Genomic DNA, 24,260 nt, shown 5'->3' with positions numbered 1-24,260 from the left:
CAGTACAGACAGCTAATAGCCAAGATGACCCATTCACCTACAGGCCAGCAAGTCACAATAATACACAAACAGTATTCACTTGACACACACAGATAGCCAGATAGATCCACATCTGGACTCCCTCTCAGAGGTATCCACACCACCCACTCCTAATGTGTTCCCCATTAAGGACCCTTTCTTGCCCCAAATCCTTCCTAAATCCCAGGTTCTGCCTCTACTCAGTGATCTCAAAGGAGGGAAAGGCCCCAGGACTGAAGAAGGACAGGAAGGGCTTCATAGCCAAGGTCAGGTTTTATTAAGAGACTGAGGAAGCAATCAACTGTAGGGTGGAGAGAAACAGCAAACACAAAACCCTGTGATGACATCAGGGTGCCTGACATACCTTTCTTCCCTCCCAGCCCATCACAGCTCTCTGTGAGCAAAACACCCTCTCTGTCCTGGTCCTGGTGGTCCTCTCAGAGAATGAGCAGAAAACAGTGAAATAAATCCCCAACTCACTGGGATAAGTAAGTTGTGCTCGACATTTTTAAACTTTCAAATTTAATTACATCATACATAAATAAATAGGACAAATAGCAACAGGGCTGTGACGCACAGCCTGGATTCAAGTTCTGCAAGTTGTGCTTTGTCTTTGTTCCACAAGGGCTTCTCCTGCCCTTTGCTTCAAGAATGGAAAGGGTTCACAAAGCCCACTGGGACCTCCTTCCAGCACCTCTTTTCTGGGGTAGGAGATTCTGGGATGAGGCTTACTAGCTCTTCAGTAGCACCTCTGATTTGTTAACAATGTCCTCCAGCTATTAGTAAAAGGCAGAAAACCTGGGCCCCTAGGAGACCACTGCCGCCCAGACTCCCTAAAGGGTAGGGCTCTGCTCCTCAAGCCAGACTTTTTCATACCAGTTTCCTGTCCAAGCCCTTTTTAGCAAAGGTCAGACAATTGCACACGTGAGACATACCTGGGCTCTTACCAACAGACCACCTCCCTTGCTCCTATCCAGAGTCCTAACTGGAGTTTCTGGATGAATGTTCTTTTTCTGGCCTGACTCTAATCCCACCTTTTAGTCCTTTCAGGGCCACCTTAGGAGCTAAGTCTCAACTCAGGGCTTGGGAGCCCCTTAGGATGAATGAGAGATTCGGTTATTTCCGATGTTTGGCATCCTTCTCTGAAGCCTTGGTTTCACCATGCCCACTGCCTGCACTGGTTAGAAACATCTTGTCCAGTCCCTTGAGTGACTCCAGCAGGTAGTTCTGGAAGGCGGTGAGGGCAGCACAGATGGCAGGCCCTCCAAAGCCGTGGGTGATGAGGCTAAAGTGTGTCAGGCAACTCTGCACTCCAGGCTCCAGGATGAGTGCTGGGCGGCTGTTGCCCAATGGGGAGCGATCCTGAGCCATCAAGTCGGCAAACTCCTTGCAGATCTGCCTGGTGGAGGAAGGAAGGTCAGAAGTTAAAGGACAAGGCTCTGGGCCCAGAGAAGAATCTGTGTTCTGGGTTCTTAGATTACACAATTGCTTGCCTCTCCCAACAGTCTACAAATGATGATTATACTCATTTCACAGAAAAGAAAACCAAGGTTCAGAGAAGTTAACCAAGTAGCCCAATATCATACAGCCAGTAAACAGCACGTGCTCCACGTACTGGGCTGTGCTCTCCCTGTGGATGTCCTGACCACATTCAGAGCTCAGCTCAACTTCTTTCTGCCTTATTCAGAAAACTTGCCTTGATCCTCTCAACTACCCCAAAAACCCAGTGCTTCACGGAACCTTGTCTTTTGAAATTATTAGGGAACCATAAAATTTGCCTTACACAATTGAAATATTATCTAACAGCAGAGATTGAGGTCAGATGCTATGCCAAGTACACTATATACATCATCTAATGATTTTTAAAACAAATCTATACCTGTCATATGGATAAGGAAACTGATTTCAGACAGGTTAGATGACCTGTCATGGGGACTGAGCTGGGATATGAGTCCAACTCCAATCTGCAGACATTATCCATTTCTCTGTGCACCCCATATGTGGCTCAGGCAAGAGGATCAGTCATCACTCTTCTTTGTCACCATGGAACCCAGGCAGCATCTTAGACATTACTGGGACTCAGGAAGCACTTGGTATGTGAACTGATTCATGAATGAGGTGGAATCCACCATAGATGGGCTTTTTTTCCAGTACAATATAAGCAGCCTCCCAGGTCTCTCTATTTGGTAATCCCATGAGTCTGGTTTCTCTTCTAACTAGGTCTGAAAGTAATGAACATGGTGCCCAAATAGACCCACCTGTGGTGCCAGGTATTCCTGTGCAGCATGCAGGAGTGTGCCCATGTGACCCTAAGCAGGGAGTCCAGATGTGCCTGTGGTGCAGTGTGCCACGTACGTGTTCATGTGCTCACAGTTTGGCCCACTGTGCCCAGATCTGAGGTCTGTGTCTGTGCATTGCACTCCTGACAGCCTGTGTACAGTGCCCTCACTCACTTGGCGGCCAGCAGCATGCTCTTGCGGCTGTGCAGTTCCCCGGGGTCAGCGTGCTGTCGGCACAGGTACTCAGCAGCTGCTTTGGCTGGGAACTCAGTCTCACAGACGTAGCCAAAGTCTCGAGCCAGGTGCACAGCCTCTCCTGTGGGGATCAGAGCTGTCACTACTACCAGGTGTGCCTCTGAGCCTGGAACCCAGCCTTGAACCTCTGACCCCCTGGCCAGGGGGCAACCTGCCCCATCCCGCTTCCAAAGATACCAACTTATGAAGATACCTGCCCCTGATTTCCTGTATCTGCCCAGATTTAGCCTCAATTCCATTACCCTCTCTTGGGACTACCAAGGTTGGGCCTGGAACTTCCAGAGGCAGAGCCCAGAGTCATTGACCTCCAGGGAAGAGGGCTGTCCCCTCCCATCTACGTACCACATCCAAACACTGGCCGTGCCTTTCCCTACACACCCCACAAGTAGCTCTCCACTGCATGTGCACACATTTGCATAGATGTGCAAGGTGATATAGTATCCTCAAGGGACTGGTTCTAGGATTCCCTGAAAATGCCCAAATCCATGGGTGCTCAAGTCCCTTACATACAACGGCACACAGTATCTGCATCTAATCTATCCATATCCTCCTGTATACTTGAAATTATCTCTAGATTGCTTGTGATAGCTAATACAAAGTAAATAGTTGTACTGTATTATTTAAGGAATAAATGACAAGCAAAAGGTCTGTTCATGTTCATTAGAGGTAGAATATTTTCCAAACATTGTCAAACCATGGTTGGTTAAATTCTCAGATGGAACCCACAGATACAGAGGGCCAACTGTGCACACATATCACATGCACAACGTCTTACACATGACACAGAGATACTGCAGTGCTTACGTGAATACACACATGACTAAACACACCCTCCTGCATTAGAGACAAGTCATGCCAGGTGACACAGACCTCCTCACACTCATGCTCAAGCCCACCTTCAGTTCTCACTCACCCTCCACCAGTGAAGTCAGCAGTGTCACATTGGCAGCCTTCCGACGGCCAGCTGGCAGGTTGAGCCCAATCTTCTCTAGCCTTTCCCGTAGACATCGACCCCCATTCTTGGACTTGGCTCTTGATATGCAGAGAGAGAGAGACAGACACACAACTATGAAGACAAGAGAGAAGCCTGTGGGCTAAGTGATCCTTACAGGGCCTTGTTGCCTGCACCAACCCCTGTTGAGGCTTAGGTTTGGCTTTGGAGATTCTCTAGGGTCTCTTAGCAAGATCCCAAACTGTTTCTAACTTTACTGGTTTTGCAGTCAAGATTGGCTTAGGGGGGCCCAGAACCTGGCTCCAAGATTCCCTCACTTCTTCCCAGTCCTCAATAGCCCAGGGTGGGGAAGGGTAATACAAGGCAGCATCACAGGATCCTTTTCCCCACCTTAGCACATTTGTTGGGGATGCACAGATCCACAAGAGACACAGGGACATAGACAGGGAGAAAAGGTATACACACACACACAGTCACTCAGGACTCAGACCCACAAACACATAGATGAGGCACATTGAGGGCCAAGAATACAGAGACACCAAGAGATACACATGCAGAGACCCAAGACAGACCCATGATAACATCAAATCAGGATCCCAGAGACATATGTACAGATACTCAGTCCCTCCAGGAAGCTCAAATTATCCAGGAATATAGAGACACCTCTACAAATGTGGTGCCCACACAGAAGTACAGGCAAGCAAACATACATAAAACTACCTGCACATGCACATGCAATCACACACACACAGAATAGGACACACTCTAGGCCACACATTGCCACTTAGTAACAGGATGCTCACATTAATGGAAACATATACTTCTAGCCACCTCCTAACTCACAAACACACACATCCTGAGACTCATCAAAACTTATAGCCCTGAAGCAGAAATACCCTTCCCAGGCACAAGGACATGCAGAGAAATACACAGCAATGAAGACAAACTGATAACTACCATGCTCCCATCCCCAGCACACATACACCAGTGAGGTCTATGCTACAGGGCCTTAGGTGCTGGGGTACCTTTTGGGGGAGGGGGGGTGTAGATGACACTCTCTCTTCCCCAGACCCAGCCTCGTCCATTCTTTCCAACATGGATAAGTCCTTCATGCTTTCTCTGTGGCTGGGCTTCTTTTTCTACCCACCACCACAATCCCAATGGCCTGTGGGAACTGCTGGGGACCTGGGTCTGCCTCCCAGCACATGTGTGATCTGGAGTCCCTGGGCCTTCCTCCTCCCAGGAGACTGAGTGGGGATGATGTTTTGGGTAGGAGTGAGGCTGGTCCCCTTTCGGATGCCCTCAGAAGGTCTGAAGAAACCAGGGATTGTGGGCTGTGCAGTGGTTGTGGGTTGGCCTTCCTACCTGCGGAGGACGCCCCCCAGGAGGGAGGCGTTGAGGCACTCAGGAGGTGAGAGTCGCCGCTGTACTTCCCCCACGGTCACCTTGTACTTGGATGTTGAGCTGAGCAATGAAAGCCGTCCAGGCACGGAGCAGAAGACCTCACTGGGGTTGGTGATGCTGCCAACCAGGCTGTCTTTGGCCAAAGAGAGGGCCGAAAGGCTGCTGGCTTTGGAGGGGATGGGGACTGTGGAGTGGAAGCAAGGGAAGAGAGAGTGGGGGACACTGAGCAGCAGCCACAGGTCAGCCACCAGCCAGCTGGGGAGCAGGCACATTCCTGACTCACCAACCATGCACCTTGAGAGACCCCAGTATCCCTGCTTTACAAAGGGAGAAACTGAGGCACGCTGAGGTTAAAGTGATACACCAAGTCCACTCAGCTAACAGGTGTGTACCTGGACCCACAGCTGTCTGGCTGTTGAACCCATGTCCTCTAAAGTCCCCAGCATGGTTCCCTCTTTAAACTCAGCTTCAGCAGATTGCTAGTGTTTTGGTGGGTGCCATCAGAGAAGGAGCTGGATGTGAGGAAATGGAGTCTGAGCTGGACGTATGATTCCTGGGTCACCACAACAGGATCATCCTGTCTGAGCAATCACAGAGAGTCTTCAATACATTCCCACCTCCTGAGATCAATGAGAGGGTTGGGAGCTTCAGACTGCCCCCATCCTGGGGACCAGGAGATTATAGACCTATTAAGCTTCCAGCCCTGTTCCCCTTCCTGTTAGGTCACTCTGGGATGCTGTAGGAAATGAATAAAAAAATCAACCCAAAAGTGCCCTTGCTTGGATACTTCTTAATTATTTATGAAAGGCGGGGAAGGGAAACAAAAGTTAATCCATTTTGCCTGATTGTACCAGATGTGGAACACCTACAAAAAGTTAAAAATAGCCAAGGAGTGGTGTTGCACACCTGTAATCCCAGCAACTGAGGAGGATGAGGCAGGAGGATTGCAAGTTCAAAGCCAGCCTCAGCAAAAACCCAAAACAACTTGGTGAAACTCAAAAGAAAAAATAAAAAGGTCTGGGGATGTGGCTCTGTGGTAAAGCTCCTCTGAGTTACATCCCCACTACCAAAACAAAAAAATAAATAAATAAAAATTAAATGTAATATGTAATACAATCACACGGCATAATAGAGTTATGTAATAGTATGAATATAATTACATGTAATTTAATAATTATAATAATACTAATTAATATTAATACGGTATAAGATTATTAATATTATTAAGATTATTAATAATATTAATAAGGTATAAGATCTAAATCATGACTCCCAACATATTTTAATGTACCTGTGTCAATTTTGTTGAAATATTATCAGAATTTAAAACTTAGAGGTTAATGGATTAATTTTCTAAAACTCAGATACTCTTGGCTCTAAAAGAAAGTTCTTCCCAAAGTGTAACCTCCATCTTCCTGCTTAACTGCAGAGAGAAGGGAGAATACTGAGGCACTTGCTTCTTCAGAGGAACCCCTTAGGTTTCTGTTCTTTCAAAGAACTGAAAGCCTCAAAAGACAAGACTGTGTGTGTGTGTGTGTGTGTGTGTGTGTGTGTGTGTGTGTGTGTAATAGGAATCAAGTGAGGAGTCTGAGGTTAACAATTACTGAGCACACACTATGCTGTATGTTCACACAGATAACCCCCCTGAGTCCTTAGAACAACCCACAAGGGAGCTACCCTTATTCCCATTCTACAGAGGAGGAGGCTAAAGCCCAGAAAGGCGAAGTCAGTGAGCCACAGATCACTTAGCTGGTAAAATGAGAACCAAAAGCCAACCCACCATGGTCTCAAAAGCAGTGCCCTGAGCCTTTCCACCATGGCTGATGACCATGCTGTATCTTGGGAATACAGAGGTAAACAAGGCTAACCCAGTTAGCTTAGAATTAGCTAATTCTGCCTGGCGTGGCAGAGCCCCCTCACCCTCCACCCTCCCTGGATGATATCCCCATCTTCCACCCAGCTGCCCAGCCAACACCCTCCGCACTTCTCTGGCTCACGTGCCCATCTACACCATGTCCTACGGTGTTCGCATCCTAACTTGCCTGGGACGCCGCCTCTTTTATGCACAGACAGACACTTGCTCACTTCCCACCTGAATTTCGTCACAGGCCTTGCTGGAGTGCCCCTGCTCTGTTGCAGAGGGATCTTTCTAAGTCATGCATCACTTCACAGCCTTAAGCCCATCAGTGGCTGGACAGTTCCCTGAGGATCAATCCCCAACTCCACAGCTGTGCAGAATGATGTCACCTGCTGTCAATGAGGACCAACTATATCCCATATGCTGTACATGAACAGCTCTGAGGAGAAGAGCTGATGTCCATATCCCATGTCAAAAGGAAGAAATGGAAAGTTCAAAGAGGTTAAAATGGCCCAGCAAGGAAGGAGCAGAACTCACTCTGTCTCCTAACTCCAAAGCTCATGTCCTTGACCACGGTGCTACAGTGGCCTCCTTCACCCTTCTTGGTGTTTTGGCTCCTGCCTACTGGTCTTGCCTGGTCCCCATTTGTCCTCCAGGCCCTAGATTCACATTGGCCAGTAGAAATATAATATGAGCCACATATGTAAACTCCCAGACCTGCTCATGTGTGCCTGAGAATGCTTATCCCTAGGTCCCTCTTCACCTGTGCCCCTGTGCCTTGAGGGGACTTGGGACGATAGAACTATTCTATAGCTGGATTGTTTTAGTGGTCTCATGACTACTTATATATATATATTTGTCAAAACTCACAGAAATAGACATTTAGAAAGGGCCAACTGCACTGTATTTTAAAAAATAAACCTACAAATTGATCAATTAGCAATAAAAAGGACAAAGTGACTGTCCTTCTTCCCATCTCTCCTAGTCAGAGGGAGGGATCAGAGAAACAATTTTTTTTCTCTCTTCCATCCAATTGTTATTAGAACTGGAATCCCCTGAGGCCAGGCCAGTGACAGGGGAGAGAGACCAAGGCTTTGTGAAGCTGTTTGTGCATGTGCAAATAAATATAGGTATGTGTCCCAGAAGTGACCATACACAAAATTATTTGCCCTTGTCATAGAGCAATGAGGATGAGATTGTCCATGTGTACACACACTCAATACTCAACCACAGCTCTGTATACAGACACAGTCTCTGCCCTCCTTGAGGGTGACCACATGCATATGGACACACATAAGTGCCTTATCCTGTCAATGATATATTTATGCAAACTAGGTGCAGCCATGTGTGTGAAATGGCAAGGGACATATGTGTCTACGAATAACAGACCTTGCTGTTTCCCCTGCCTGTCCCTTTTCCTTCAGAACCTCTTTCCTCAAAAACAGCAAGAGGGGGGCTGGGGATGTGGCTCAAGCGGTAGCGCGCTCGCCTAGCATGCGTGCGGCCCGGGTTCGATCCTCAGCAGCACCACATACCAACAAAGATGTTGTGTCCGCCAAGAACTAAGAAAAAAATAAATAAATGTTAAAATTCTCTCTCTCTCTCTCTGTCCCCCTCTGTCTCTCACTCTCTCTTTAAAAAAAAAAAAACAAAACAAAAAAAAAAACAGCAAGAGGGATGGAGTCCAAGATTAGGGAAGCTGGTGTGCTGGGGAGGGGGCCGTCATGTAGCGGGGAATTAAACTAGCCCAGACTGCAGAGCAGGGACATTGGTGGTCTCCCACACCCACAGGACAGTTCCCACCACAGTGACTCCTGAAGCTGAGATGGTCTGCCTGTGGTGTGCCCCTGGTCACACAGGCAGAAGCCATTCATGTACTCCCAAGGCTCAGAGCTGATACAAGAGCTCTCAGTTATTCAACTCACATACCCAAGTCACACTCTATCCACAGGTGGTAGATACAGTCTGGCTACTGAATCTGGGGGTGTGCAACAGACTCTCAGAAAGCTTGTTAAAATTGCAATTCCTTCTAGAACAAAACAGAGGAGAAAAATCTTCATGACCTTGGGTGGGGCACATAGTTATAACACCAAAAGCATGACCCATAAAAGCAAATAACTATAAATTGGATTTTGTCCAAATTCAAAATTTGGGGGGCTGGGTGGTGGCTCAGTGGTAGAGCACTTCTTGCCTAGCACACGTGAGGCATTGGGTTCAATCCTCAGCACCACATAGAAATAAATAAAGAAAATAAAGATATAGTGTTCATCACAACTAAAAATATTTTTTAAAAAAATTCAAAATTTTTGTCCCTCAAAGGATATTATTAAGAAAATAAACCACTGTAGCACAGTGGTGGAGTGCTTGCTCTCATGTGTGATGCACTGGATTCGATCCTCAGCACTACATAAAAATAAATAAACAAAATAAAGATATTGTGTCCAAGTGTAACTAAAAAATATTTTTTTTAAAAAAGGAAAATAAATGGATGAGGTATCAGGCTAGAAAAAAATGCCTGCAAATCATATAAATCTGATAAAGGATGTGTGTTCAGAACATATAAAAAAAAACCCTCTTATCTCAACAAGATAACAACCTAGTTAGAAAACAACAAAATATGTGAAGACATTTCACCAAATATGATAGATGAATGACTAATAAACACAAGAAAAAGTGCTCAACAAAATTAGTCATTAGAGAAATGCAAATTAGGCATGGTGGTGAAAGTCTGTAATCCCAACTACCTGGGAGGCTGAGACAGAAGATCACAAGTTTGAGGCCAGCCTTAGCAATTTAGTGAGACCCTGTCTCAAAATTAAAAAAAAAAAAAAAAAAAAATATATATATATATATATATATATATTTATATAAGACTGGGGACATAATGTGCTCAATGGTAGAGTGCCCCTGGGTAGTACAGTCCTCAAGAGAGAAATTAGGACTATATTAAGATACCACTAGATGGTTATAACAAAAGACATACAATATCAAATGTATTTGAGGGTGTAGAGAAACTAGAACCCTCTTGTACTGCTCGTAGGAATATAAAAACTTAATAAAGTTACTTCATTTATTTTTATTTTTTGGTACCCAGGATTGAACCAGGGGCACTTAAACACTGAGCCACATCCCCAGTCCTTTTTATATTTTATTTAGAGACAGGGTCGTGCTAAGTTGCTGAAGCTGGCTTTGAACTTGTGATCCTCCTGCCTCAGCCTCCCTAGTCACTGGGATTACAGGCAAGCGCCACCTTACCCAGCCAGTAAAGCCACAAAGCCAGTAAAGCTGTTTTAGAAAACAGCTTGGGGGGCTGGGGATGTGGCTCAAGTTGTGGCGCTCTTGCCTACCATGCGTGAGGCACTGGGTTCGATTCTCAGCACCACATAAAAATAAAATAAAGATATTGTGCCCACCTAAAACTAAAAAATAAATTAAAAAAAGAAAATAGCTTGGGCCAGGTATGGTGGCACACACCTGTAATCCTAGTGACTTGGGAGGCTGAGGCAGGAGGAATGAAAATTCAAAGCCTGCCTCAGCAACTCAATGAGGCCCTAAGCAACTTAGAACTTTAAAAGGGTTGGGACAGGGCTGGGAATATAGCTCAGTTGGTAGAGTGCTTGTCTTACATGCACAAGGCTCTGGATTGAGTCCCTAGAACCACACACACACAAAAAGGGCTGGGACATAGCTCAGTGCTAAAGCGCCCCTGGGTTCAATCCCAGCATCAAAAATAAAGAAAGAAAGAAATCAAAATAAAATAGAAAACAGCTTGGCAGTTTCTTTAAAATTAAACATATATTTACCATACAGTCCAAAGATTTCATATCCAGGAATTTTCCCAACAGCAATGAACACAGGTCTACCCAAAGTCAAGTATATGAATGTCTACAGCAATTCCCAATTGCCAAAAAGTGGAAACAACTCAAGTGCTCATCAAGTGACCAATGGTTAAATAAAATGTGTTGATGGATGTGGTTGGTGGTGCACACCTAATATCCCAGGGACTCAGGAGGCTGAGGCAAGAGGATTGCAAATTCAAGTCAGCCTGAGCAACTTAGTGAGGTCTTAAGTAACTGAAATTACTTAATGAAACATTAAAAGGGCTGGGAATGTAACTCAGTGTTACAGCAGCACTCTGGGTTCAATTCCCCAGCTTCTGACCCCCCAAAAGTGTGTTACATATAGTAGAATACTACTCAGCAATGAAAAGAAGAGGCACTGGGTTCGATTCTCAGCACCACATAAAAATAAAATAAAGATATGTTTTCTAAAACAGCTTTACTGGCTTTGTGGCTTTACTGGCTGGGTAAGGTGGCGCTCGCCTGTAATCCCAGTGACTGGGGAGGCTGAGGCAGGAGGATCACAAGTTCAAAGCCAGCTTCAGCAACTAAGCACGACCCTGTCTCTAAATAAAATATAAAAAGGACTGGGGATGTGGCTCAGTGTTTAAGTGCCCCTGGTTCAATCCTGGGTACCAAAAAAATAATACTAATATATGTTACAAGAATGAGCCTCAAAAAACATAATGCTAAGTAAAAGAAGCTAGAACTGAAAAAGTCCGCATATAATCTATTGTATTTATACAACATGTTCAGGATATGCAAATTTACAGACAGATCAGTGATTGCCTAAGGCTTGGCTGGAGAATGAAGATTAACTACAAATGGCAATAAAGAAATTTTGAGGGGTGACAAATGTCTCAAAATAAATTGTGCTAATGGTTATACAACTCTGTACATTTTACTAAAAGTAAATAATATTCATACAACAAATGAATTTTAGCTATGTAAATGTTTCCTCAATCATCAGTTAAAGTGCAAGTTCTAGGACCATACTTTAGGGATTCTCATTCAGATGTGGAGAGGTGCCTAGAAACAGCCTTTTGTTTTTGTTAGTTGCAGATGGACACAATACCTTTATTTTATTTTTATGTGGTGCCAGGGATTGAACCCAGTGCCTCACGCATGCTAGGCAAGTGCTCTATCACTGAGCTACAACCCCAGGCCCCCCGAAACAGTTTTTTTTTTTTTTTTTTTGGAACCAGGGATTGCTTAACCACTGAGCCACATCTCAGGCCCTTTTTATTTTTTATTTTGAGACACAGACTTGCTAAGTTGCTTAGGGTCTCAATAAATTGCTGAGGCTGGGCTTTGAACCTGAGATCCTCCTGCCTCAGCCTCTGGAGTGCTGGGATTATAGGCGAGTGCACAGGGGCTAGCCAGAACTACATTTTTAGCCAGCACCACCAGGGGATCTTGATGCCTTTGCTTCTGTAGTTCACACTTAGGGTCCCAGGAGTCCAAAGCCTTGAGTGTGTGGCTGCAGCAGGAGAAAGGCAAACAGGAGGGGCAGTGACCCTTCCCCTCAGCCTTCTTGCGTCTTCTACCCCAGTAGGACCTGCTGGTTAAGTTTCCTTCTCAACAACTGCAAGAGGATTTCTTTTAAACATACTCTCATCCCTTCTCCCCCCCTTCTTCACACTCTTCCATGGCTGCCACTGTCCTCAGGTTAAGTCCAAACTATCTGCATTGCCACTGTTTTTTTTCTAGAGCAGACAGCAGCCTGGGAGGCAAGTAAGGAAGGGCTATGGAAGTGCAGGGTTAGATTCTGTCTTTGTGTAAGATTTTGATATTATGTTTGTTATAGATTTTTGCATTTTTAAAAATTTTAAATATTGCATTAAGATATTACTTATCTTGATTCATATGGTGAGTACCTCACTCCTTAACTTTCGGAACCTTCCCAGAGCCCAAGAAGGCAGAGGAGCTAGTGACATCAGCCACTGTCGGGGAGACCCCATGAGATTGAACAACTGATTTTCTTGCTTTCTAAGAGGACAATCACCCACTCTCTTCTGGGAGAGAAGGAGGGATGCAATTCAATTCTCAACTCTAAACCACGCCCTTCCAGCTGTGACTGTATAACATGAAACCTACACAAACTTTTGACTCTTTTTATCCTATCTGGTTTTCCCACAGGAAGGGCATTTGCACATGCTTTTTACCCAGTACGGGGTAAAAGTAGATCGGCCCTTTCCATACTCTCGCTCCCAATTTACTCAGACTTAAAATCCCATCACCTAGTACCCACTGAGCACCCACCCATTGCACCTGGCTAAAATCTCTCTTCTAGGAAGCCTCCTGACCTCAGGCGCTTGCGGCTGGCTCCGCTCGTTGTCCTGTGAGTTCCTATGTCTTGCACAGACACCCTCACCCACCCACCCCGCCTTCCTTGGCTGGAAAATATTTCTGCGCAGCTCTTTCCCCTACCATTACCGCCTGCTTTCTGTTTCTCTAGGACGGGTTGCAAAACTGGAGGTGACAATTGTGCGCAGAAAATGGAGGGTTCCCAATTTCCCCTCTGTTAGGCCTTAATCCAGTTTGCCACCCCCAAACCCAAGTTGTGGCTGCAAGGGGCAGACGTGGAAGTGTTTGGTGGGTCTGCGCGGCGCGGGCCCTCCTCTCCAGGGCAAGTGCCTGGCATCTGCCAAGATTGCATAATCCCGGGCTGGGCCCCTAGGGCTTCCAGGCTCGCATCCACGTGGCACAGGCGAGATGGAGGGCCAAGGATCTGTCTGATGCGGGGTGGGGTGGCCCGGGTTTCTTATGCAGGACCCTAACCCTTTGTAACGCAGCCGCCCCTCCAGCCAATGCTGAGGACCTAGAAGAGTGGGACGCTTCAGCTGGCCAAGAGTAACTTTCTATAATTAAGGCCCCGGGCGGAATGGGGTCCCACATCACACCCGGAGGGCGCTGGAGCTCCCCAGGAAACAACAGGGACTTCCAGTGCTCTCCGAAGGGTCCGAAGACGAAGAAAGGCGCTACCCCCTTGCCCAGTTGGAGACCCGCGGGGCTAGCGATGAGGCCGGGTCCCGCAGCGACCGCAGAGGACCAGGGCAAACTGCCCGCTGCGCGCGGGGGTGGGTGACGAGGCTCCTGGGTGTCAGACTGAAGGTGAGCCGCCTTCGTCGCCGCAGCGGCTCCTCTAGGTGGACACCGCGGGAGCCAGCAGTACTTTGGCTTTTGCTAGGACCGCAAGCTCAGGCACCGACTCTACTCCCCAAACGTCTGCCTGGAGGCCGATTGGCTAATTCTCGGCACAAGAACGAGCGCTCGGGGCCCTGGCCCCTTTATTCCCGTTTTGCTGCAGCGCCTTGGGCTGTAACTCAGGTTCCCCGCTTAGGTTACCGGCTTTCCATCTCGCTCCACTAGGCCACCTGAGATCTGGCATTGCCATCCAGCAGGTGTGCGAACTCACATCCGTGCCTCCTGCTGGATCCATCAAGCGAGCGCGCAGCGCCCAGACACTCACTGTGTCTCTGGGACTGCATTAGGGGATTTCGGGTCGCATCTAAGATTCAAGAGTTTTGGAACCTGATGTCCCTTTGAAAGAAACCAGCTCTGGTTCCTAGCCATAATTCAGGATTAAGGTATTCTGAGCAACAGCAGATTGTTTTACCCTTCCTCAAGACAGGCTTCCCAGAACTTGCTGGTGGGGACCTCCAGGAATTGGGATGTCACCAATAGCTGAGGTTGTGAGGAGACCCCAGCAGCTACACTGTGCACCCCACCCAGCTCAACTAGCAGGGCTTTGTTGGCTTAGTGGACAGCTCCTGTCCTAATAGAAGGTACTATCTCCAAGAGTCTTCCATTATACTTGGTCCACTGTTCCCGGGAGATAAGATCATCCTTGAAATTCCCCAGTTCCTGGCCCCCACCCAGGTTCAAGGACAGGTAACCTAGGTTCACTCACTCACTTGGTCCTCAGGCCCCAAAAGCCACTCAAGGTTGTGTCTCATACCCTTGATTTTACTAATGCAAAAGGACACCTGGAAATTTTACAGGAAGGGAATCTCACACGTCTAGAAATTATCAGATACCAAAGGACAAATTCCAAGACACAACAGAGATCCTGAAACATACACTGAGAACTCCAAACCGAAATGTACCCCAAAGTACAAAGATGCAAATTACAAATACACTCACACTAACAAAGACATACCGAGAAATATCGACACCTGGGAAAGGAACAGGTGGACATGTATAGGACTTTGAACTCTAACAGAGACAGGGACATCCAGGAGTACGAAGGCCCTGACCCACAAACATACAGCCTAATACAACAATATTCAGTTCTTCTAAGCCTACTAGCAGCAGGAAGCTCCTGCTGAAAGAAAATTCCCTAGCAGAAAACTGAAAGGGCCTCAAGGCTCTTCAGGGAAGGAAGGGTAGGAGAGCCACTGCTAAGCTCCAAAATGCTAACGCTCTGTAAAGTGGAAATCATCTACAAAAATCTGTGGAACAACACTCCCATTCCCACCTCTTAGGAAATAGGGAAGTGGTTTAACTCGTTCTGCAAATTAACTCCAGATCCACAAGAGCGCCCTCCCCTTGGCGAGGGAAGGCCAGGCCCAGGAGTCGCAGCCAAGGGAGCCGACCCAACTCAGGCCACCGCAGGCGGCAGGCTTCACGACAAAATCACAGACCCCGCTCTACTGCCCAATATCTAGCCAGGCCTGCAGCCTTCGCTGTCCCTCTAAGGGTTCGTGAAGAATGTTCACAGGAGGCACTGGCGGCAGTGAAGAAAATGGGTCTGTGCTCCCCGGGCCTGCACTATCTCGCCTGGCTCTGCCCTGGCAGTTACATGCCATTGCTTACCTTTCTTTATCACAGACTGGTCCAGGAGGTTCATTCCCGGCTCATCCATGGCCTGCAAGTAGGTGAAGGTGGCAGTGAGGGCGTGAGTAAATCTAGTCTATTGCTTCCCAAGCCCCTGCTGCCCCTATCTCTGTCCGCTCAGCCCTGCGTGCTGCACAGCCGCCCGAGGCGGCGACGGGTGGGACCGGGATAGCCGTGGCTCGCACTATCTATCTGGCGCCAAGCTGGAATCCTGGGTACTCACCGTGGCTTAGACAAGCAACTACTGCTCCTCCCTTCGCTCCAGGAGCAGGATGCCCCAGAAGACTGCCCATCAGACGGGAATGGATGCCCAACGTGGCTCAATGGCACACCGGAAGAAAGAGAAGAGATTTGATCCCTCCCTGCTCAGAGTTGCGCAGGCACCACGCATTGACAAAGTGCCAGGCTACCTTTAAACTGCGGGCAGTGTCTAAACCAGGACGTGGGACATATCTTGGAGTCACGAGTGGGAGAAGTGGGAGAAAAGTTATATCCCTGCATTTGTCACTTTTTACCTCCAGCCAGGTTGCTAAATCGCCGCAGCCAGAGGGAGCGGGGGAGGTGGGCAGCCATCCCAGACCCCTCGAGTCTCACCTGCAGATCTTCCAGGCCAGGTGGCGCCGCCAGCCCGGGAAGGCCCAGGGGCGCCTCAGCTAGGCCGTGCGCACCGTCGGCCAGGCTGTGCAGTAGCCGGGGCACTGTGGCGGCGTAGTCACGGCGCGGGTCGAGACTCAGAGCGCGGGCGGGCGGCGCCAGCAAGCCGGGCGGCTCGTCGTGGGCGCGGGCGGCAGTGCGGGGCGCGGCCCAGGCAGCCTGCGGAGGTTGTGGCTGCGCCAGGGGCGTCAGGCCGCCGTATGGGTCCCCGGCCAGGTGGGGAAAGGCGGCGGCGGCGTCTGGCGCCTGGCCGTAGGGCAGTGGAGGCTGCGGGTAGGGCGGCGGGAAGTAGGGCGGCTGGAAGTCGGCGGCAGCTGCGGCCGCCGGCGTGTGGCAGAGCGGCGGCGCCGGTCCGTAGGCTGCCTGAGGCAGAGACGACAGACGGGCCCCGCCAGCCGCTGCGCCGAGCCCGTCGGGGCGCTCCTGGGAAGGAAAGGGAGAGCTAGGTGACCCGCCGGCAGCTGAAAGGACCCCAACCAGAAAGGATCCTTCTTGGCTCCGGAGGATCCAGCTGCCGTCCGATCCTCTTCCTCGGGCCCAGTGTCTATCACCGAATGACCCGCGGGCGCAGGAGCCTCAGGCTGAGGACCGTGGTCTCCTACCCACCTCCCTCTAAGCTGGCGGAGTCCTCACTGCTCCCTCCCTCCGAGATTTCGTTGGCGCTAGGGCAGGAGGTTTGGAAGATGCAGCGCGCGGGCTCCTCGATTCTCCGGCCAAGGGTGCCCGGTGCGGCGGGACCTGAGACTACTCACCATGGCGGAGTAAGTATGCACCAGCATGAGGCGGGTAGTGCGGGGTGTGAGACGTGGCGGCGGCAGAGCTCTCGCCCGACGGCGAGCGCTGCGGGAAGAGGGGCGGGAAGCGGACACAGCCGGCTAGGGTCACGGCGCGGCACCTGGGTACCACCCAGCCCAGAGCCCAGCCGGTGTAAAGTCCTCAGCTGTGAGCACCCTGAGGCTGGTCCAAGGAAGCGGAAAGGACTGGCCTCTGATGGCACTTGGAAAAGTCGGTCAACGGGTACCCAGCGCCTGCCCCACTCCCTCTGAGAGCAGCCTGCTCCATGCACTCCAGTTATAGTGGCGGGGGCGCGCCAGGCCTCGGGGGCGCGCATTAAAGAGACAAGCTATGGCCTTTCTCTCCTTTTTCCCTAGCGGTCGCCAAAAGGAGGGCGTGGCTTTGGTGGGATCCGGCTGGGTGGGTAGCAGCGAGTGGATTCGACCCCTGCTGATCTAAGCTGCATTCTGGGTTCGAAGCTCTCGCAACTGCAGTGAAACAGAGGGTTCTAGGCTGGGACAAAGAGGCCCTGAATTTGCTTAGCTCTCTGGCATCTTCACCTTTGCCCAAAGCACAACTCTTTACTGGTCTCAGCTTCCTCCTCTGTAAAGTGCGCATCATTTCTCAGGAAGAGAAGGTTGAGTTTTAGGGGGGAAAAATGAGCGATTGATTTAATTTTTTTTTTTTTGAGAAAAAGGAAAAGATTTATTGCTTTGCTAGCCAAGGAGAAACAGAGGGGACTCCTGTCCTAAAGGCTGTGATTCTGACCACCAGCAGAAACAGGGGGCTTTTAAACAGGTGATTCAAAGGCTACATTTCACGTGTTCTCTGTCTGGAGTTGTAATTCACTTGCTAATTTGGGAGGTTGTCATTTTTTTTTTTTTTTAGTTGTTGATGTACTTTATTTTTTGCTTATTTATATGTGGTGTTGAGGATCGAACCTGGTGCCTCACACATGCTAGGCAAGTGCTCTGCCACTGAGCCACAATCCCAGCCCTGTCATGTTTTTTTTTTTAATTGGTTTTATTTTTTAAATACCTGACAGCGGAATGCATCACAATTCTTATTACGGCATATAGAACAAATTTCCATGTCTCTGTTTGTATATAAAGTATGTTCACACCAATTCATGTCTTCATACATGTACTTTGGCTAAAGATGTCATCACATTCCTCCATCATTGCTAACCCCCTGCCTCCTCCCTTTGCCTCCCACCCCTCTGGCCTACCTAGAGTTCCTCAATTTGGGAGGTTGTCATTTCTGAGATCTTCTGGTACCATTCCTAAAGTCTGGGTTACTTTATTCATGTGGTAATACTGTTTTCCCTGAGATTAGGGAGGGGGAGAGATTAGGAGGAGCAGGGAGAGAGGAAGAGAAAGAAACATGTCCATTTAAAAAAATAAGTTGCAGTGGCAGAGCAGCATTATATTCAAAGCAAGTGTTATATTTAAAGTGGACTACTGTTACACTTCCCCAAATTGTCAATTTCTACATTCCATTTCCATGGAAATATGGGGGATAACATCTCCAAACGGCTTCCTGCTGAAAAGGGGTGAAGTTGGGGAAAGTAACCCAAAGTCCTTGTTCTCTATCAGGTGGGGAGTGGGCAGTTAAGGGCATTCAGCATCAGAGCAGGATTGATTTAATCTTTAACCACTTCACCCAACTTTGGATGAGGTGGATGACTGTGAATGTGGAAGAAGTTTGTGAGCTGCAAATTTAAGCTCATGTACACACGTGTCAATGTGCATCTATATGGGGAGTCCCTCTGTCTTGAGTGACTCTGGATCAATACTCCTCTGAAGGTGACCACTTCACTCAGGCTTCCTGCATTAGTATCCCTAATGCCAAACTAGGGTCTGAGGAATTTGAAGACACAAACTGGCCAGAGAGAATTGCTTGTGTTGGGTTTTGGTGTTAACTGCACATGAGAAGGAACCAAGATGTTTCTGAAGCCATAGGAAACTGGGCTGAGTGTGGGCCTGTGACATCTAGATGCTATAGAGTGAATCTGTGTGTAACTGACTCACGTGGACAGGGTGCAATACTAACATGCGTAGGCTGTGTGTTTGTGTGTTATCATGGCAGGCACTGGCTGGCTGTCAAGCATGTTTCAATCTCTATAGTCAATCCCTCCTTTTCCTTTCTAAAACTCAACCTTCCCCTCCTGAGAAGCACAGACAGGGGTTAAATTAAGGCAAATAAGAGGAATGCTAAGGATAATGGGAATTAAGAAAAAAGAAGGAAGATATTTTATTTTTCCATATTTTTATTGGTGCTTTATTGTTGCACATAATGGTGGGATTTGTTGTTACATATTTGTACATGCTCACCATATAACACTATAATTTGGCCAATATCATTCTATAATATTTCCCTTTTCCCTTCCCTCCTTCCTTCCCCTGGTCCTGTTACTCTACTGATCTCCTTTAGATTTTCTTTCTTTCTTTCTTTTTTTTTTTTTTTTAAAGAGAGAGTGAGAGAGGAGAGAGAGAGAGAGAATTTTTTTAATATTTATTTTTTAGTTCTCGGCGGACACAACATCTTTGTTGGTATGTGGTGCTGAGGATCGAACCTGGGCTGCACGCATGCCAGGCGAGCATGCTACCGATTGAGCCACATCCCTAGCCCCTTTAGATTTTCTTGAGATTCCCCCCCCCCACCTTTCTTTTCCTTTTTCCTCTCTCCATTTTTTTATTTTTATTTTTATTTTTTATATAGTGCTAAGGATCAAACCCAGTGCCTGTGTTACGCAAGTGCTTTACCAGTGAGCCATGACCCCAGCTCTCCCCTCTAACTTCTACATATAAGAGAGAACATACGATCATTGATCTTCTGAGTTTGGCTTATTTCCCTTAACGTAAGGTTCTTAAGTCCATCCATTTTCCTGCAATAACATAATTTCATTTTTCTTTACATAGTTGAATAAAACTCTATGGTGTATATATGTCGTATTTTCTTTATCCATTTATCCTTTGATGGACACCTAGGTTGGTTCCATAGTTTGGCTATTGTGAATTGTGCTGCTATAAATATGGGTATGCATGTATTGTTATAGTATGATGACTTATTTTTAAAATATTTTTTTGGTTGTACATGGACACAATACCTTTATTTTATTTCTTTTTATGTGGTGCTGAGGATTAAACTCAATGCCTCACACATGCTAGGCAAGTGCTTTACCATTGAGCTACACAACCCCAGCCTGTTGATGATTTATTTTTTTGTACTGGGAATTGAACTCAGGAGTACTTTACCACTGAGCCACTTCCCAAACCCTTTTTATTTTGAAACAGGGTTTCACTAAGTGTGTGAGACCTTGCTAAGTTGCTAAAGCTGACCTCAAACTTGCACTCCTCCTGCCTCAGCCTCCTGAGTTGTTGGGATTACAGGCATGCTCCACCATGTCCAGTTTGATGACTTAAATTCTTTAGGATAAACACTGAGGAATGGTATAACTGGGTCATATGGTGGTTCCATTCCTAGGTTTTTTTGTTTGTTTGTTTGTTTAATCAGGGATTGAACCCAGGGGTGCTTAACTACTGAGCTACATCCCCAGCCCTTTTTTTATTTAAGACAGGGTCTCTTTTAGTTACTTAGGGTCTTGTTAAATTGCTGAGGTTGGCTTTGAACTTGCAATCCTCCTGCCTCAGCCTCCTGAGCTGCTGGGATCATAGATGTGTGCCACTGTGCCAGGCTTCCATTCCTAATTTTTTTGAAAAACCTCCTAAGAAGGTATATATTTTAAAAAGCAAGAAGATGCACAGGGCATAGTAGAAATAATAACAGCAAAGATTTATTACAGTGTATGCCAGCCTCTGTGCTAAGTATTTTATGAATATTAAGTTATTTAACCCTCATCATGTTTGTGTGTGTGTGTGTGTGTGTGTGTGTTGTAGATGGACAGCATACTTTTATTTTATTTATTTTTTATGTGATGCTGAGGATTGAACTCAGTGCCTCACACATGCTAGGCAAGCGCTCTGCCTCTGAGCTACAGCCCCAGCCCTCACCATAGCCTTTTGAGATCCATATGCAGGTAAAGAATGAGGTAAGGCAGTAAGAGTTGAAATGACATGCCCCAGGTCAAGCAGCTAGTTAAGTGGCAGTGCTGGGGTCATCCCCCTCTGGCCTCTCTGGGTGCCCAGGATCACTGTTTTGTACTTCCTTAGACTCATGAGCTTACAATTTATTTTATTTTATTTTATTTTTTAAAGAGAGAGTGAGAGAGGAGAGAGAGAGAGAGAGAATTTTTAATATTTATTTTTTAGTTCTCGGCAGACACAACATCTTTGTTGGTATGTGGTGCTGAGGATCGAACCTGGGCCGCACGCATGCCAGGCGAGCGCGCTACCGCTTGAGCCACATCCCCAGCCCAGGAGCTTACAATTTAATCCTGCCTCTAAGTGACTGTGTGATCCCAGGCAAGTCTCTTCTCCTCTTTGATCTCAGTTTCTGCAACAACAACAATAAAATAGGGTTGGGTGGAAAGGACTAGTTGTTTTCTTCAATCTCTGTTTAGTGAAGTAGTAGATGAGAAAATAAAGGTAACAAAATTGAGAAGAAGTAGAGGAAAAGGGGACAGAAAGGTGACATCATTAACTCATGGAATGTATGGTACTAGGTGAGTATCTCAGAAGACACATGACAGGTGCAGAGCTTAGACTGGGTCATCTCAGCTTGAGGGATTTTAGGGAAAGGAGTCTGGCAACCAAGGATTCATCACTAAGAACTTTCCAGAGTCTGGAGCCAGCAGCTAGGTGGATGAAACAGAAATGGGCAGCTCTGCAGTCTTCCTACTCAGGACACATGAGAGGTGAGGAGTGAGTTGTGTGTATATTTATACCTGTGGGTATGTGAGTCTGAGGGAACCCCCCTCTCCTACCCTAAACCTTAGCCACAAGGACCTCAGAAGTCAAATCCAGGAGAGACACTAGTATGTGGCAAGTACCTTGGTGGACGCCTTCAGAAGTCCAGGAGCAGCAAGGGGGTCAGTGTCCATGCCCAGCTCTGGAGATCCCATTGCTCTCTCCAACAGGCTTGAGAAGGCCAGACGGACAGGATAAGCTGCCTCTTGGTGGCTTCCCTGGGTTTCTTCACCCTAATTACCTGCAGTTTCACCCCCCGCCCCACTTCTTACCTCATTCTCCTACTCTGACCATTTCTGTCCTTGTGTCTCCTCCCTTTTCACCCTCAACTTTAACGTCAGCTTTCCATTCTCAGAGCAGTTGCTGCCTTTTCTTATCTTCATGAGTGAGTTCACCCGCTCAAGTCTCTAATGACTCTGTGTCTGCTGTTATTTCCCGGACCATGTTATTTCCAGTCTGTAGATCTCACTAGAGATCCAGAACTACACATTCAAGTGCCAGCTGGAGGTCCCCTCAGACATTTCCTTGCATCCATTTGAGTTTCCAAGACAGATATCTCCTCCACCCCCACCACCAACCCCAACCTGCTTTTCCTGATTTCTAAGTTCCATAAATGACACAATCGTCCTTCAACTTAAAAACTTGCCAGTCATCTCAGAAGAATCTGGGAAACTCCACAAGCCAATCCTCAAGGAGTGTCACCATTTCTAACCCTTAAATATCTACCCGTGGATGTTTGTGGAGGAGACTTGAGGTGGATTTCCTAGAAGGTCTATGGCATCATTCTCGAAGCTCCCGAGGCTACTTAACTTTTCCTCATAGACCTCTAGTTCTCAAAGTGTGGTCCCTGGACTGGCATCACCAACAACATTTGAGAACTTGTTGAAAGTGCCTGCTCTTGGACTCCACCCCAGATCTATTGAATCAGCAGTTCTGGGGGTAGAGCCCAGCAATCTGTTTTAATCAATTCTTAAGAGTAATTCAGAGCTCACTAAAGTTTGAGGGTCAATGCATAGGCCATTGCAACAGCCCTTGATGTCCTGACTTTATTCATATTTATTCTGATGCAATTTCAACTCCTTTCAGCAACAAGACTGACTGGACCATGTCACCTCCCTACTGAAATGTCTCCTGAGGCTACCATGGCCCATCTTTAGGATTAAAACTTAAAACACTCTCACCAGCTTTCCAGACTCTTTGCAGTTATTATTAACCTTACCTTTTCATGAACTACTTCATAAGAAGTTTAAAGGAGAGCTGGGCATGGTTTCACATGCCTGTATTCTCACTGACTAGGGAGGCTGAGACAGGAGGATCTACACTCTGAGGCCAGCCTGAACAACTTAGTGAGACCCATCTCAAAATTTAAAAATAAGGGCTGGGGATGTAGCTCAGTTGGTAGAGTGCCTACCTCACATGCACAAGGCCCTGGGTTCAATCCCCAGCACCACTAAATAAATAAATAAATAAATAAATAAATAAATAAATAAATGAACAAATTAATTAAAAATACAAAAGTGCTAGGGATGTAACTCATTAGTAGAGAATCTCTGGGTTCATTCCTTAGTAATGTAAAAAAAAATTTAAAAATTAAGCTAGGTGTGGTGGTGCGTATCTATAATCCTAGTGGCTCAGGAGGCTGAGGCAGGAGGATTGCAGATTTAAAGCTAGTCTCAGAACTTAGTGAGACACTGTCTCAAAATAAAAAAAAATAAAATAAAAAGGGTTGAGGATGTGGCTCAGTGGTTATGTGTCCCTGGGTTCAATCCATGGCATAAAAAAAAATATATAGAAGTTTAAAGGAGAAACAAAATATGTCTAGTGCTGTGCATGGAGCATGGCAGGTGGTCAATGAATAAATATTAAATAAATGATAAATGAACGAATGGATGATTTTATGAATTCCTCAGCCAATTCAGGCTGTATGTGAGCATGACCCTGGGGAGCTAGACATGGGACCCAGGTATAATCTAAGGAGATCATCTGATAAATAAGTAGTTTTGCTTATGTCTACTGGGGAAAGGGATATTTTTCATGGTCTGATGCTGCTTTGGGGCTCCCCCCGAACTGCAGAATCCTATGGTTTCAGACTCCGGGCCCCTTCTGTTTTAGGGCCAAGGGACTTCACTTTCTGAGGTATGGAGGCTGGGATTTATGGTTGTCCATATTCTTTCTTTTCTTTTTGGTGGTGCTGGGGATTGAACCCAGGGCCTTGTGCATAAGAGGCAAGAACTGTACCAACCGAGCTATATCCCCGGCCTGTTTGTTCATTTTCTGAGACACATGCACACACCTGGGGCCTGGGATGTGCAGAGGATACACATGCAGACATACTGGAAAAATGGAGTATACAAAATGCACAGAGACAATCACGGGAAACATACATACACATGGAAGTACAGGACATGTATTGACCATAGGTGTTCATGGTCCAACATACATGTACTCCCAGGTGGCCTACTTGGTGTATTACTATCTCCCTAAGCTCAGCTTTCCCCTGCCGTTTCCAAAAAGTGAGCT

The 24,260-nt window shown here is 47.0% G+C and overlaps 1 protein-coding gene across 1 annotated transcript; it reads right to left on the bottom strand.

Moving 5' to 3' along the window:
• Positions 1 to 272: 272 nt before the first annotated feature.
• On the bottom strand, positions 273 to 17,174 carry Tfap2e (transcription factor AP-2 epsilon). Its single transcript, XM_005318097.4, has 7 exons — positions 16,851 to 17,174; positions 16,039 to 16,521; positions 15,424 to 15,475; positions 4,870 to 5,092; positions 3,466 to 3,584; positions 2,472 to 2,613; positions 273 to 1,417 (listed from the first exon to the last, which is right to left on the bottom strand). The coding sequence occupies exons 1-7, from the start codon at positions 16,875 to 16,877 to the stop codon at positions 1,135 to 1,137; spliced, it is 1,329 nt and encodes a 442-aa protein (XP_005318154.2). The 5' UTR covers positions 16,878 to 17,174; the 3' UTR covers positions 273 to 1,134.
• Positions 17,175 to 24,260: the final 7,086 nt, after the last annotated feature.

This window comes from Ictidomys tridecemlineatus, chromosome 11 (genome assembly GCF_052094955.1).
Source record: "Ictidomys tridecemlineatus isolate mIctTri1 chromosome 11, mIctTri1.hap1, whole genome shotgun sequence".
In the NCBI taxonomy this organism is placed as follows: Eukaryota; Metazoa; Chordata; class Mammalia; order Rodentia; family Sciuridae; genus Ictidomys; species Ictidomys tridecemlineatus.
Note: the sequence above shows the minus strand (reverse complement) of the source record. Positions and strands in the feature narration are given on the sequence as shown.